The sequence below is a fragment of the Myotis davidii genome, unplaced genomic scaffold (assembly GCF_000327345.1).
Source record: "Myotis davidii unplaced genomic scaffold, ASM32734v1 scaffold534, whole genome shotgun sequence".
Classification (NCBI taxonomy): Eukaryota; Metazoa; Chordata; class Mammalia; order Chiroptera; family Vespertilionidae; genus Myotis; species Myotis davidii.
The window spans coordinates 640,711-657,894 of NW_006286678.1; the positions used below are offsets into that span (position 1 = coordinate 640,711).

At 40.1% G+C, this 17,184-nt stretch overlaps 2 protein-coding genes across 6 annotated transcripts in view; one reads left to right on the top strand and one right to left on the bottom strand.

Moving 5' to 3' along the window:
* ZNF189 (zinc finger protein 189) overlaps nucleotides 1-15,206 on the bottom strand; it is a 21,729-nt gene extending 6,523 nt beyond the window's left edge. Inside the window, exons 1-3 of one of the 5 annotated variants that reach the window (XM_015560471.1) lie at nucleotides 14,844-15,206; nucleotides 14,029-14,155; nucleotides 5,056-5,409 (exon numbers count right to left, since the gene is read on the bottom strand). In XM_015560471.1, the coding sequence (XP_015415957.1) occupies nucleotides 5,056-5,409; nucleotides 14,029-14,155; nucleotides 14,844-14,876 (514 nt within the window). In that variant the 5' untranslated portion in view covers nucleotides 14,877-15,206. Of the gene's footprint in view, nucleotides 1-2,668; nucleotides 5,410-14,028; nucleotides 14,156-14,843 lie in introns of those variants that run through there. The other 4 variants (XM_006758413.2, XM_015560470.1, XM_006758414.2 and 1 more) reach the window with 4 other exon arrangements.
* Nucleotides 15,207-15,397: 191 nt separating this feature from the next.
* Nucleotides 15,398-16,739, top strand: MRPL50 (mitochondrial ribosomal protein L50). The gene is given in 2 exon segments (XM_006779549.2): nucleotides 15,398-15,508; nucleotides 15,783-16,739. Coding segments are annotated over 2 exon segments (480 nt in total). The 5' UTR covers nucleotides 15,398-15,416; the 3' UTR covers nucleotides 16,171-16,739.
* Nucleotides 16,740-17,184: the final 445 nt, after the last annotated feature.

The following is a 17,184-nucleotide window of genomic DNA, read 5'->3' on the forward strand; positions in this document are numbered from 1 at the left end:
ATCACAGCCATTGGACAGACATGAGAAAAGTTCTTCAGCACACCACTTCTGAACAGGAGATAGCACAGGCAGAGATACGCACTCTGTCTTACTTGTGCGAGATGTGTTAGAACTGTTTTGGAAAGTTAGGTGATTTTCTCCCAGTCTGTACTCTATGGAATACATTTGGCTTACTAGTTACTCCTTCATCTCCTAGAGGATAAAGGACTCTTTGATGCAACTAAAACTTATTGCATTAATATAGCACCTAGAGCAGCCGTGGGCAAACTACAGCCCGCGTTTGAAATGAATAAAACTATTGAAAAAAAAGACTGTACCCTTTTATGTAATGATGTTTACTTTGAATTTATATTAGTTCACACAAACACTCCATCCATGCTTTTGTTCTGGCCCTCCGGTCCAGTTTAAGAACCCATTGTGGTCCTCGAGTCAAAAAGTTTGCCCACCCCTGACCTAGAGGGTATTTTAAAAATACATGTTAATTGAACTTATAGTATTTGGACATTAAATATTTGCCCTATTTGTCCATGCATCATGGTAATAGAGATGATTTTAATTAAAAAGGAGCCAATCTACCCACCACCATCAACCACCCAAGGCCACCACTTTTGAAGGAGACAGAGAAGGTGAAAGGTATCACTCATCAAAATTACAGAGAAATGGAATATTTACAGTGATTTCCTTTTTTTTTTCTTTCACCACCAAAGACTCCTTTTTCCTGGTTGTTTTATGCTACCCACTGTGATGGTTAATTTTTTCAACTTGACTGGGCTAAGGAATGCTGGTAAACATTTTTTCTGGGTGTGCCTGTGATGGTGCTTCTGAAAGAAATTTGCATTTGAATCTGTAAACTGAATAAAGATTGCCTTTACCAATGTTGGTGGGCATCATCTAATTCGTTGAGGGCCAGAAACCAACAAAAAGGTGGAGGAAGAACAAATTTGCTCTGCCTAAACTAGAGCATTTCCTCCAGTCTTTATAAAAAGCTCCTGGTTTTAGGGTCTCTGAACTCAGTCTGAATTATACCTTTGGCTTTCATGGTTCTCTAGCTTACAGATGGCAGGCACATTGTGGGAGTTCTTAGCCTTCATATTCACAGGAGCCAATTCCTATTCTTTCTTTCTTTCTATCTATCTATCTATCTATCTATCTATCTATCTATCTATCTATCTATCTATCATCTATCTAATCTATCTACCTACTCACCCACCCACCCATCCATCATCTGCTTACCTATATATCCTTTTGGTTTATTGGCTGATTCTCTAAAGAACCTGAATAAATCTACTAGTATTTTGCTTCATCTCTTAACTCTAAATTTTCTTTCAAAATTGTCCGTGTTATTTCAACAAGGAATTTGAGCAATTCCATTAAAAGTTCAGTCTTCATAGTCCTTTATTTCAACTGGGCCCTATATAAAACCCCATAAGCCATCACCCCCAAGTCTTCCATTCTCCCCATTGTACTTCAAACCTTTATTATCAATGAGGCTCTTAACTCCACCCCAACAGTGCCTACCCCTCTTCTTTCCCTGACTCTCAAAAGAATATGACTATTTTTTGAAAACAGGTCATGTCATGCACACTCTATTTCTAAATCTGTTCTCTTTTTCTATCAAATTGGAGGAAGAAAATCTCCAAATAAAATTCTTCCATTAGTGCTAGAATTTTAGATTATAACAATCAATGTCCACATGCTTTCCTTTATCTTCAACCTCCCTCAAGTGGCTCTCTGTTCAGAATGGAAAAACACTCAAATTTTTCTTTAATCTTGATCCACATGCCTCTTTATATTCACAATCTACCTTTTACTCCTTATGATAGACCCTTGGTCGGCAAACTGCAGCTCACGAGCCACAGATTGCTGACCACTGCTATAGACCAATAACATTAGGTGGGTGAGAAGAATAATTGAAAAAAGGTTGCCAATTTTTTTAAACCTACATACATTCAACAGACCATCACCTAAAATTACTAATATTTTGTAAAAGAACTTTTTAAATTAAAAAAGCAGGGGGCATAATTTCAGAATTAAGTAAGGTCTTTAATCAATTTAACTTGTTTACAAAGACACTATATTATCCTTTTTACCATATGAATGTAGGAGTCATGCATTGATACTATTTGGGAACTGATTTAGACTCTCCAGACATTACTTAACCCCCTTGAAAACTGGTTCTTTCCAAATTTGAAAGCTGCTCTTATAGAACTCATGGACATTCTAATTACCTAAAGGATACTCTTCAACCCCTCACTGATATCTCCTCAGTATCCTAGGCCCTTTTCCTATAGCAACTATCACTACATATTGGGTTTTCCATATTTCTGGAAACTTCCTCAGTGTCTTTCACATCTTGCCCACCCAATAAATAAGAGTGGGTCTTGGGATTCCATTTTTTGATTCATTCATTCATTTTATTTTATATACTTTATCCTCTTGTTAAATCTTAATTCATTTCTGTGTCTAAACACTTGGGAATCCTAAGTAAATTTATAGTCCAGATATCTTCCCTGTGTATCATGTCCACAACTCCAATGACCTCTGGCTATCTCTACTATCTCACAGGTAGAGCAATTTCCTTTAAATCTTGATTCTAATTTTTAAACATAGTAATATATTTGACAGGATAGATGTTACACTATAGTAACAAAGAACTCTTACACAAAGCAAAAAACAAAACAAAACAGGTTTAATGATTAGAACAGATGAATTAATAGGTTTATAGTAACCTTTAACTAAGGGAAGCCCTAGAACTAGAAATAAGAATTTTAAAACTGCATGCAAAGTCTAGTTACTATAAAAACCAAAGCAATACCAAAATATCTCAGCTTCCTAACATAGACTCCAGGTCTCTTTATTTTCAATTCTTGGCAATCAAAATATGTACACTTTCACATGCTACTGGTAGTGAAGGAATACGATTATTTGTATAGGATTACAAATATCTTTCACAGATGGGAGGACACAAAAAGAATAGTGTCTTCCTCCACCTTTTTGGGCCCATTTTTTGGGGAGGAAAAAAGGCACTGCCAAAGATTCCTTGGTAACCTTTGCTAGGTTTGTTACATAATCTTAACATGTGAAATTAATGGTCCACTCATTTCATATTTCTGAGAATCATGAGGCATTGGAACTGCTTTCTTGTAACTCACATGCCAAATAACTGGCTTAAACAACAAAATTGTTTCAAAAAAAAAATTTCCAAAAACAAATCAGTTTCAAAAAATCTGGGCTGTTTCCTTGAAAACTTCATCATATGCTCAATTACTGGACTTTGGCATGCATAGCCAAACATATCATAGAACTGAAAGAACTACCATATAAGATGGTGGCAGAGGTCTCTGAAGAATTATTCTAGTTTTCTAACATGAGTAGTTCTAGCTCCCTTGTATCAATGCAACTTTGTCATTCTCCCTTCATTATTATAACCAAATGCTCTGAGCCCAGGTTTAACCTGAAAGATTTGTTTAAAAAAGATGCATAAATTACTGAGTCATCAAAACAAAGAGTAATGAAAAGTGCCTGTGGGCAGCTGGTTGCCCACTATTCACAGAATCTCTAGAAACCATTTGCCTAAGGCCAAAGATACTTTCCTTTCTTACTAAATCTGACTCATATTGAGCAATGTTGAAACTGCACTTGGGTAAGCTCGTCTCAAGTCCAACTAAGCTAAAATATTTCTCTACATTTACTGCATCCATGTAGTGTGCAATTTTTGATGTTGAATAAGAGATATGCGGCAATTGAAGGCTTCGCCACAAGCATCACATTCATGGGTTTCTTGGGTTTTCATTTCTGCATGGATCTTCTGATGGTTGACAAGGCTGCGCTGTTGACTAAAACTTTTGTCGCACTTCTCACACTTATAAGGTTTCTCTCCTGTGTGTATTCTCTGATGCTGAATAAGGCCTGAGTTCCGGCTAAAGGCTTTTCCACATTCATCACATTTATGGGGTTTATTACCCGTGTGAACACCCTGATGTCGAATAAGATTACAAAGTTGACTAAAGCTTTTGCCACACTGTCTACATCGATAGGGTCTCTCACCAGTGTGGATTCTCTGATGTTCGATAAGAAATGAGCTCCGACTGAAGCTTTTCCCACACACAGTACATAAGTAGGGCTTTTCACCAGTGTGGATTCTTTGATGTTGTACAAGATGAGCACTGACACTAAAAGTTTTCCCACATTCATCACATTTATAAGATTTTTCCTTAGGGAAGACTTCCTGCTGTAAAACAAGACTGCAATTTGAATCAAAACTTTCCTTAGTTTCATCGTATGAATATGTCTTCTCTCTGGTGTGAATTCTCTGATGCTGAATGAGACCTGAGCTTCTACTAAAGGCTTTTCCACATTCCTTACACTTATGGGGTTTATCTCCTGTGTGGATTCTCTGATGACGAGTAAGGTTGCAAAGTTGACTGAAGCTTTTCCCGCACTCTTTGCACTGATAAGGTCTTTCACCTGTATGGATCCTCTGATGTTCAATAAGGAATGAGCTCCGACTGAAGCTTTTTCCACATTCAATACAAAGAAAAGGCTTCTCACCAGTGTGGATTTTTTGGTGTTGTATAAGGTATGTACTTAATCTAAAGGCTTTCCCACATTCACCACATTTATGGGGTCTTTCTCCAGTGTGAATTCTCTGATGTTCAACTAGTAATGAATTTCGGCTAAAGCTTTTTTTACATTTGGTACAGTGATACGGTTTTTCACCAGTGTGAGTTCTTTGATGCTCAATAAGGTGTGACTTCCAACTAAAGGCTTTCCCACAGTCACTACATTTATGGGGTTTCTCACCTGTGTGAATCCTCTGATGTTTAACAAGGCTCCTTCTCTGGCTAAAGCTCTGTTTACACTGATTACACTGATAGGGTCTCTCTCCAGTGTGGATTCTCTGATGTCTAATAAGGGTTGAGCTCACACTAAAGGTTTTTCCACAGTAGTTACACTCATAGGGCCTTTCTCCAGTGTGAATTCTCTGATGTTCAATAACAAATGAACTGCGACTAAAACTTTTCCCACATTCATTGCATTGAAACGGTTTCTCACCAGTATGGACCCGTTGATGTTGAATGAAATGGGCCTTGCGGACAAAACCCTTTCCACATTCTTCACATTTATGGCATTTCTCTTCTGAGTTAGGTCTCTTACGAATAATGTTAGTGTTTCCTCTGAACATTCTTTGTTCCTGGGTCAAAGATTCCCTTGGTATTTCCCATAAGAAGATTCCTCTCTGTTTATCTAACCTACCAACAAGTTCAAAGGTTTCTCTACACATGGGATCCTGGTCAGTTTCACTTTTGATTCTTGTAACTATTATACCCTTTGATTCCATTTCTTCCTCAATTTCCTCAATTTCTTGTTTCACAGTTGGTTCCTCATCCTTATCTCTGTTTAAAACATCTAGAATAATAAATAGAAAACAGAAACATCAGCCAAGTTCTTTTCTATTAAGGAGAAACTGTCAGAAAAATTAGATAATTCAGATAAATCAAATTAAGATAAATTAATCTACTATATCAAATGTAGTTTACTACCTCACAATATTGTTTGAGGATTACATTAGTTCATATACACAAAGCTTTTAGAACAGTACCCATTACTTGGTAATGAGTATAAACTACATAATTACTATTATTGAGTATTAGTTATCTGATGCAATGAAATGTTTTTCTTGGAGAACAGGTATGAAAAGAGTGTTTATGAGGCAAAGAATGAGTCTGCAGGAGCAAGAAGAGTTAAGAGAAAGGGCTGGTAAATCAATAGTAAATTATGCAAAGTAAGGTGAATAAACAAAGAATTAAAACAAGTAGTGGTAGGATGAACTGGTCTACCAAGGAAGAAAGAATAAAATGGGCAAAAACAGTAGGTTCAGGAAAATTTAGAATGAGATAGCATTATTATAAAGTGAGTAGAGCAAAATAACTGACAGAAAGGAACCATAAAATGATACTGAAAAAGATAAAAGACAAAAACAAGGGAAAGCAAAAATTCATCATTAATAAGAATTTATTTATTACAATAAAGAGTATTCCAGGCATTGTGTAAAGAGCCAGGATTCAGAGGTAAGACATGAAGCCTCCTACTAAATGGAATGAACAATAAATATAAATGGAGAAAGAAAATAATATGATAAAGAAAATATTAAATAAAAATCAGTTCCTGTATCAAGACAGAAAATGGCTTTTAACAAAAATAATGATAGGTTGAAGTGACATGAAGTCCATAATATAGAAAGACAGAATAAAATAAATATAAAGGGACATGGTCAGAACTAATAGAAGAAACAAAGAAAAAGAGTAGTCTGTGATAGCTTATGACTTCACCAACAACAAATCACACCACATTCTTCAAGTATATATGATTTTCACTCTAAAGATATTAAGACCCAAGTTGGAACTCTTTAGTTCCAAATGATAAGCTGCATGACAACTGAGAGATGAAAATCTCACGTGTGTTAGAGCAGTGGTCGGCAAACTGCGGCTCGCGAGCCACATGCGGCTCTTTGGCCCCTTGAGTGTGGCTCTTCCACAAAATACCACGTGCGGGCGCACATGTACAGTGTCATTGAAATTTAGTGGCCCATGCGCAGAAGACGGTATTTTGTGGAAGAACCACACTCAAGGGGCCAAAGAGCCGCATGTGGCTCGTGAGCTGCAGTTTGCCGACCACTGTGTTAGAGGAAAGATAACATAATGGTCTATGATATAACCGAGTATCATACTGACTTCTTTCCTTGATTTCTAACTCTTGCTGCCTGTTGGATAACTTTACTAGAAGTTTCAATCACTACTAAGTATAAATTTGGCTTAAACAATTTCCTTTTTAGAGTTCCCCTTTTCTCTCAACTTTTTAGTCTTCTGTGAATTCATCTTTGAAGTTTTTCACTTAATCCAAATCAGTCATTAAGTTATTTTATTCTAAAAAAAAAACACCACACAACACTTTATTCCATATACAAATTACTAGAAACTTTACTTTTACTTAGGCTACTTACAGTGTTCTCTCTCAAATTCAATGGACTGTTCTTCCTTCACACAATTAAAAAGGATAGGAGAACTCCTTCAACTTTCTACCCCCTATCTATAAAATTATCTGCAATTGTACATTAATATATACCCTCTAAGGCTAATCCATCTACCCTCTCTTGATTCCACTTGCCTCGGGGAACTTGCTTAATTAGTAGCATTTTTTCCTCTTTCTTCAATTTGTATTCTCCTTTGACACCTTCCTACCAACATACAAATATGACCATTTACCTTGAATCTGAAATCCTTCTCTGATGAAAGCCAATCTTTGGGGGAAAAAATCTTAGGTGTAGCTCTTCATTTCCTAACTATGTTTTCCATGCCCAACCTGTTCCCATGCAATCTATTCTACAACCTATTGTTAGATCTGGTTTCTGCTTCCAGCATCTAGAGAAACGTATTCAGTCATCAATAACTTTTGAGTAAAAATACAATGGATGTTTTTCAGTCCTTATTTCCTATAGCAGCATTTGACACTGGTGACCACTCCCATTTCTTGACACTATCTGTTTTAGGTTTCTGTATCATTATGTTCTTTTAGTTGTCTCCCTACTTCTTTCTTAGGCCTTTTATAATACAATTCCTTCATGGATTTCTCTTCCTTTGTCAACTGTTTAAGGTTATTGTTACCCCTGTTTCCACCATCTCACTCTATACTCACTACATTTACTTCACTGAATCCAGAGAAATCGTCACAAAATGGAATTCTATTCACGTCACCATCTGTAGATTCACCAGCACTCTACTTCTAAGATCAAATCAAAGGTCTTTGCACTATGATATTCACCACTTCTACACTGTAATTCACCCTGCTACCTACTCTACTATAATTTTAGTGGACAAACTGCTTGTGTTATGATCTTTCATGCCATTTCACTGCATATCTTGTTTACTAAATGTCCCCCAACATTATTTACCTGGAAAACTCTTGATTACTATTTTTATTTATTTATTTATGTTAAAATATGTTTTTATTGATTTTTAGAGAGAGGAAGGGAGAGGGACAGATAGAAACATCGATGAGTAAGAGAAACATGATCAATTGGCTGCCTCCTGCACACCGCCTACTGGGGATCCAGCCGCATGTGCCCTGACTGGGAATGGAACCCACAACCTCTTGGTTCCTGGGTCAGGGTTCAACCACTGAGCCACACCAGCTGGGCTACTCTCGATTACTCTAAGATTCAATTCAAAGCGATAGTTCTTCAACAAAGCCTTCACTCTTTCTACTAGACATATTTGGGTGTTCTGTTTTTTATCACTAGCCCTTGTCCATAACTCCATTAAAGCTATTATTACACTGAACTTTTAACAATTTATTTTTGTTTGCTTCACTAGAGTATAAATTTCTTGTAAGAAGGAAAAGTCTCTTCATGTTTACCCAATAGATATTATTCCAGAGGATGTTTTAAAAGGAATAAGAAAAAATTATTATTTATTTGCAAATGATATGAATATCTACCTAAAATAATTAATTAGGATATAATAGCGATAACAAGACTAACATATAAAATAGATACTGTTTCTTACTACCAAGAAAAGCCATTTTATAGAAATGTAGAAAATTAAAATATGCTCTTCACGGTAATAACAAAAATCACAAATAAACTAGAAATAAATCTAATAAGAAAAATGTAAGATCCATAAAAATCATACAGAAAACTTTTCTGAGGGACATAAAAGACAGTTAAACAGAGAGACTGAGAGATTCAATATTATAAGGATCTTCATTCTTCCCAAACCAATCTCTGAACCTAACTGTATTCCAATCAAAATCCTATAAAACAAAAAGAAAAAACCAATGAATCTATATTCCAACCAGAAAAATGCAGAAAATTAGTTATCCTGAAAAGGAATTAAAAGAAGGAATTATCTTAACAGACATAAAATGTAAAATATTGTTCAAGTAAATAAAATAGAGGCACTGGCATAAAAATATATAGGTCAAGCAGATAGAGAAATTAGTGAGTCTAGGCTTCTACATGGAGCAGTCTAGAAATGACTACCCAAATGATCTGCATTTGGTAGCTATAATCACTTCTGGGTTATCTGCCATACTTGCAATATATGTTCCCATCTTGTGAGCAGCTAATTCTAGAGTAAGATAGCTCACTCAAAGTGCATCTTTCCCAGGAATTTGGAATTGAAACCGAAATAGCCTAAATGTGACCAGAATTGTAACCTATCAAGACAGAAACTAAAAACTAAAGGAACAAAAGCATGTGAACATAGGAGGAAAGACTATTTTGCCAAGGAGAAAGAAACAGGACACAAAGACAGAGTTAATTCTCAACTTCTGACAGTGATCCAATTTCTGGTTTTAGTTCTTTTCTGATGTCCAGTTGCAATCCTGCTCATATATGCCACTAGAGCAGCGGTTCTCAACCTGTGGGTCGCGACCCTGATGGCCCAGGACCATCGGAAAACACATATATAAATACATATTGTTTTTGTGATTAATCACTATGCCTTAATTATGTTCAATTTGTAACAATGAAATTGGGCGTCACCACAACATGAGGAACTGTATTAAAGGGTCACGGCATTAGTTAAGGTTGAGAACCACTGCACTAGAGGCTTGATGCACGGATTTGTGCACCGGTAGGGTCCCTCAGTCTGGCCTGCAGGGATCGGGCTGAAACCAGCTCTCCAACATCCCCTGAAGGGTCCTGGATTGTGAGAGGGCACAGGCCAGGCCAAGAGACCCCACTGGTGCACAACTGGGGCCGCGGATGGACTGTGGGAGGGCTCCAGGGCATGTCCGGCCCATCTCACCCAGTCCATATCGGCTGGACCCCAGGAGTAAGCTAACCTACTGTCAGAGCATGTGCCCCTTGGTGGTCAGTGAGCATCATAGCAACTAGTCAAACAGTGGGAGGGACAATTAGCATATTAGGCTAGCCATCTATGTCCCTATGATAACTTCTCTTATTGTCTTAAGCTAGTTTAAGTAGTTGATTTCTATAATCTTTAACCAGTTTTATAATATAGTAGCTGAGGTGAGAGAGGAAAAGCAAGGAAATGGCAAAGTGGAAGTGACTGACCTTTAGGACAGAACAGGAGTTGATACTCTTTCTGTAAGAGGCTAGATGTAAACATTTTTGGCTTTGTGAGTCATGTGGTGTTTGTTGCAACTACTCAACTCTGCTACTATAGCACGAAAGATAATACATAAAAGATTGTGCAGTCCATGTTCCAATAAAACTGTGTACAAAAACAGGTCCATTTGTCTTGTGGACAACAGTTGCCAACCCTACTATCCAATGGAGTATAAAGACAACAATTTTCTGGTAAAAGAATGGGAAGATGGGGAAGAACTTGTATTCTTAGAACTAGCATAGTGCTTGATAACTATTTATTAAATGAATGAGTAGTGGAACAAATAAGTACAAAGAAATTATAATCAAAGAAGGAAACAATGAGTTTACAGTCTTGTAAGTACAGCAATTCCCATTTCTGTCAAAGGCTAATATGGTCAAGTAGACTGGAGAAAAATCATTAAAACTGAAGAAGTTGATTTCATAGAAAGGACTGAAAGACCAAGAACTGAGAAATCAAGCTGTCAGCTGTATTATCAATGTAGCTATTACAGTTTTTAACGAAATATCAGCAAGGAAAGAAAGGTATAAATAATGAACCAAAATTACAAATCTAATAGTGTTAAGTAAAGCAACAAGATGAAGTGCAGGAAAGCACTACTTTGGAACAATCGACTAATAGTGATATCTCATCAAGGGAGCTCTCAAGGGGATGGAGATAGAATCTATAGAGGAGAATAAAGAGACTGTGGAATAAATGATGATAAGCTGTATTTCACCAAAGAAGAGAGCCCGAGAGTAGGATACCACAAATGGGCTCATTACCATGCCTTTATCCATATGGTACTCACATTTTGCAGCACTAGGGACAGGAAAGGCTGGTCATTTGCCTGGTTCTATCAACCGGGATACCATGTATGTGGATAAAGCTGGCAGTAACTCAGAGACACCACGGAATGTTGAAAAAACAAACAAACAAACAAAAAATCAGCCTTAGCCAGTTTGGCTCAGAGTATCGGCCTGGTGACTGAGGGGTCCCAGGTTCAATTCTGGTCAAGGGCACAGGCCCGGGTTGCGGGCTGATCCCCCAGTGGGGGGCATGCAGGAGGCAGCTAATTAATGATTCTTTCTCATCATTGATGTTTCTATCTCTCGTTCTCCCTCTCCCTTCCTCTCTGAAATCAATAAACATGTATTTTAAAAAAAAATCAGCAGCTGATATTGCTGTAGATTGAACTGGTGGTCAGAAATAGATGAAGCTAGAAAGCTAGGCAGAAACTATATTAAGGATGTCCTAGTATATATGATAAGAAATCAAGATTTTTATCCTTTAAGCTATCAGGAATCACCAGAAGTTGTAAGCAATTAATTAACAAAAAATCATTTTGGTGGCAAAAAGAGAACATATTAAAACAAAGGGAGATTAGAATAAGAGGGCAAATGTAATAATCTAGCCAAGTTATAACTTTTAAGTATACTCACTCAGGCACATGAATATTTAAGAAGTATATAATATATGCCTGGTTCTGTCCTAAGTGCTGGAGAAATTAAATGAAAAAAATAGTTACTGGCCTCATGGAGATCAATCTAGTTAAAAAAATAACATAAAGAATAATTATAGTAAAGTGTGATAAATTAAACAATGTATGTATACACAAGGTAGCAGAGGAAGGAGTGCTCAATTCTGAAGAAGAGGCCCTTGAGATCTTAATGGATTATTTGAGATTTGCCAGGTGTCTTGTGTGGTCTTCAAAAACAGATGACTAGGAATTCAGAGCTCAACAAAGAAGATGACAATGATAGTAATAATAGCAACCAAGATTTAATTGTACTTATTACATGCTAGTCAGTGTCCTAAGTGCTTTATACATATTAACTCAGGTAATGCTCACAATAACCCTAAAAAGTAAGTGGTGTTGTCATTCCCATTTTATAAAATAAGAAACTGAGGCACAGATAAGTTAATTACTTCACCCACGGTTACAAGACTAGTAAGTGGTGGAACTAGGATTTTTATTTAGACAGTTAGGCTCCGTATCATCTCTCTTAGGTGGAAAGAAAGATGAGACTTACCATCACATGATGGTAGCCAATGAAATGAGTGTGGATAAGGTCCACCAAGGAAAGTATATATACTGAGAGGAAGTCTGAGAGTGCAAGGCAACTGAACGAAGCAATAATTTATTTCAAATATCCATAGAGAAGTAGGATAAAATAAGGTCCAAAGAGAGTCTTTTGCATTTGACAACTGGGCTACAGACCAATGTTAAACAACTAAAAGGGAGTGGTAGACGCAAAAAAAGGGGAGGGGGGTTAGAGAAAAAAGTGCAAAACATATTAACTACACATAGAAAAACTTGGCTGTGAAGAGAACAAGTAGCAGGTTACAGGGAGCAGCAAGAGGCAGACTGTGGCCCAAAAGATAGATTTTTTTCTTTTCCTTCTTCTTTCCCCAATTGAAAGAGCCAAGAACATACCTATTATCAGAATAAAGACATCCGAGGAGAAGGAATAGAGACAGAAACTAAAGAGGGGAAAAAGCAAAGGATGGCTGATGTCTAAGCACTGGAGAAGTAGGAAGATAAGGGCAGCCTTAAGTGTGCAGATGAGGGGCTAAAAAGTTGAGTTCACGTTTAGTGCCCTCTGTCTTCTTGGTGAAACAGAAGGTGAGGTCCGGTACTGAGTGATGGACCGAATGAAAACGCTCGTTTTTGGAATAGTCACTAAAGAAACAGGGGAATGAGCAAATCAAGAATAAAAACTTGTTGAGATGTAAAAATCCAGTAGAGACTAGAAGAAAAACCATGCATATATACAAAGCATCAATCCTTTTCATTCAAGAATTTCTCCTGCTGTGTTTAATAAATCAGGTAGGAGAGAAAAGGCAGATTTAATAATGAATACAGGATTTTAAGCTTGCAGAATGGGTAGAGCATAATGACAAGGTGGATGAACGAGAGCATGGTGGTGATAACTTCATATACAGATCTTGGATTATATGAGGAGGTGAAGGCAAGAGGAGAAAAAAACAGAGAAGTCAAGGAACAGGAGACATCATTAAGAATGAATAGGTTTATTAGGAAACGAGTAGGAGAGGAAGAAAGGTGAGGAAGAAGTTATAGTAAGCTCCAATTGAGATTATGTTTATTTTGATCATCCCCATTGAGTTACAGTCAATAAATACCTGAGTACTTGGTCAAAGAGTAAGATATTTAAGTTTTTGCCTCTTATGATAAAATGAAGGGTCTGATCCTTGATGTGAGTTGCCGAATAAAAAGGGAAAGCAGGGTCCCTGAAGACAATGTGGTCAAGGTGCACTGAGGCTTAAGGAATGACTGTATCATCAACGGTGTGGGTTAGCACAGAGGACTCTGAAACATGTGACCACGTCTATGTGTGAGAAAAAAAAAAAAGTTGACACCTGGCAGTGAAAAGGAATTGAATGGGTAGAGCAAGACTGCTGAGGCCTCGAAGGGAGATACTGTGCTTGAAGTTGGAAAACGAATGCTTTGGGAAGAGCATGGAAATGCTGGGAGAAGAGTCATTTCTCCTTCCAGCCTTGAGACAGAGGATGGGGAAGGAAGAGGATGTGGGAGAATAGGCAGTCCCTCCCAGAGATGTGGTGTCCTTGGGGCAGTGCCAGGTTTCAGTGACGGCCAGGAGGGGTACGGAACATTATGTGAAGAGGAGCAGCGGCTCCAGAAGGCGGAGTGACTAGGGGTGGGAGGAAAGCAGTGGGAGGATGAGCCAGGAGGGAAAGTACAGAGCAATATGGGGATGAGATTGTGCAGATAGGAAGCTAGAAAGGCTCCTGCTGTGGTCACTGCAAGGATGAGAGGGGTTTAGAGTCATGTAAACAACGAATGGCGGGAAGGTTAGTGTCGTTAGTGTTCTCAGAGTCTGATGTCTGACAGCCTCTTAGGTATTTCAATCAGAGAGGAACAGCGGATTCTTACCCAGCGAGACCAGGTTCCCATAATTCTCCATCATGACATCTTTATACAAGCTTCTCTGAGCCGGATCCAGATAATCCCACTCCTCCTGGGTAAAAAACACAGCCACATCCTCAAATGTCAGCAACCCCTGAAACAGTATGATTTCTGTGGTCAGTCCTTGTTGTCTCAAGGACAGTTCCACCACCGACAGTGGCACGTGTGGGGGCCGGGTAGGCTAGAAGGAACACGGGGACTGAGAGTCCCAAACGGGGCCCCGTTCTGGGGACCGACTCCAACAGACCGGGCACCCCACAATAGACGGTCACTGAGCGGGGGGCCCTTGTCCTTGGGAGGCGGGGGCCTATGGGTAAGGCTTTTTGTGGTTGGATAACTATACCCTAACATTGTCATTTTAGCGAGCTTCCCCAAGGAGCCCCTCAAGCTTCCTTCGCCTCATCACCCCGCTCCTATTCTCCATTCGCACTGGCTTGGGATCCTGTTCAGGTCCATTCTACTCAGTTCGCTAAGCGTCTGTCCTGGAGCCAAGCATAGCGACAGGCGTGGAGGGCGCAGAGGAGGGTCCAGAACGATGCCTCACCTGGAACACTGGCCAAGGGAGCCCTGGAAGGGAGCATGTGCCCATTTATCAGGTCGCTCCCGATGAAACGGAGCCTGCGGGCAGCTTCATCGCGAACCGCACCCCCAAGCAGCAGGGAATGAGACTTCCCCGCACTGGGCGGGCCCTGAAGGCCGGGTCGGGGGAGCAGGGGGCGGGGGGAGCACGGCCTAGCTGGAGTGGCGCTGAGACAACGCGGAAACCCGGAGGGGCGACTTACCTTTGGGTCCAGCGGGGAGCTCGGGGCGGCCATCTCCTGGCCAGAAATTCGGGCAGGAACCTGGAGCGCGCACGGAAAGGAGTCTCCGAGGAGGCCTATCCGACCGCAGGAGATTAGGCCCGATCAGGGAGAGGCCTCCAGGCTGGATCTGGCCAGGTCCCGGCTCGGTCCCCGAGCGGTCACGACCCCAGCAGCATTTCAGAAGAGCTCCTTGGCCGCCCCCAGACCCCGAACTCCCTCCCCTGCCGGGTTGCACAGCCTTCCAGGCCTCGCTAGAGCCTCCTCCCCGTTGTCAGTTTCTCCTCCTCTCAGCCCAGGAGCGCTCCGATCGCCCGCCCCCGGACCAGAAGGCGTCACCCGGAACCTTCCCGGGACTCCGCCGAACTACAACTCCCGTCATGCTCCCAGAGAGCGTCGCGGTCCAGCCTCCTCAGGACTACACTTCCCAGCAGGCCGCAGGACACTCTTGCTAGGAACGGAGACCATCTGTCACTAAGCTTGCACCCGATTGGCTAGTCTTGGAGCGTCACTGCCGGCAGGGGGCGGAGCTCCGTCGCGTAGCTCTCCGCAGAGATGGCAGCGGTCTCAGTGCCCGGCGTTTGGAGAAAAGGCCTCACGTGGATCATCGCAGGCGTCCCACGTCGAGAATTTTGGTCTCGATTCAGGTAAAGCGAAAGTTTAGGTGGTGGGTCAGAGTCATGGAAAGTAAGGGAAGACACGGAGGAAGATGAAGGGACGAATGCCAAAGGGAGTGCCGTGCTGTTGAGATGGGACCCTGGTCCTGCGCCTGGCTAGTGTGTGAGGGTTCCGAGTTGGGCTTCAGCGCCGGTCTCCGCGAGCGGTGGTGGTGGTGGTGGTGGGGGCATCCACTTGTGGTGTTTGTCAGCTTCACTCACGCATTGAGCCAGAGATTCACGTACTAGTTTTTGATCATTGCAGAGAACAGAAAAAGCCAGTGGTGGCTGAGGCGGTAGAGGAGGTGAAGACAGAACCCGTCCTGGCGTGCCCGCCCTTACGCAGCCGAACGTACGTACCTCCTGAAGATCTCCAGAGCCGCTTGCAATCGAACGTCCAAGACATCTTTGGCTCATCTGCTCCTAGCAGTTGGCAGGACATCTCCCTGGAAGACGGGCGCCTGAAGTTCAGTTTCTTGGCACGTTGAGCTGACAACTTGGGCCACGCGGTGCCTAACTCCAGGCTCCATGAGATGGGCAGGGTCAGGGATGTTCTCGACTTCTATAACGTGCCTGTTCAGGATGGATCTAAATTTGATGACCTTGTGGCCAGCAACCTGCCTCCCAATATAAAAATCACGTGGGGCTACTGAGCAATTCAGAAGAGGAACTGAAATTATTGTAATCATCTCCCCGCCCCCTTCCCCCCAACAAGGAGGCCACCTATCAGTCCTTTTGATACTTTGAAATACTATCAGAACTGTTCTCCAAAACCACTTGTTCTGTGGAAGAACGCATTTTTTTTTTCTCATAACATCATGAATTGACAATTAACAAGATGTCAAGATGTTCTTTTTTTTCACATTTGCTGAAACTTTAAAAAATAGAATCAGGTCATGAATAATTTATGAAAACTTTCTTCTCCAGACACTAACTTGGGTTTAAAATATAAGGCTATGGCATGTTCAGAAGTGGCTGTATTCTTCATAGGCAAGAAAATGTTTTCATATTGTCACTGCTCCTAAATCTAGGGTAGTGTTATAGGCAGTATATACACAGTTGAGGAAAGAGATTAGACATGTGTGATAGAAATATAAAAGTCTGTGGAGGATGTTATGGAAAGATGTTTCACTGTTTGGTTTCCTGCACAACTGCAAATAATACAGAATGATTCTGTTCATTCTGAAGTAATCTCTATTGAAATTTAAGTAGATTTCTTGAATTGTGTTGTTGGGTTTTTAAAGGTGAAATTTGTTTTTCTGCCGTGTCATTTCCTTAGTGTAAGTATTACAAATGAAAAAAAAAGAATATGTGCCAATTATAAAGTGCTGGGACTTTTTCTGTAACAAATATACCAGATTCTGTAAATGGGTGTTCTCTTTAAAAGAGATAGTGTTTATTTCAAACCCTTTTTTTTTCCTATAACTTTTCAAAAGTGCCCTTGAGTACCTATGAATATCCAGTAGGGTAATGAGTATTTGTACACTTAGGGTACTTAATTTGTAGAAACTTCTCAAATGGCTCTGAATGACAAAATGGTTAAACGAGGCTGTGATTAATCAGGAATTATTTTTTGTTCAGACTTTAGATATGGCTAGAGAATAACATATCTAAGTGGGATATGTTCCAAGACCCCCAGAGGATGCCTGAAACCATGGACAATACCA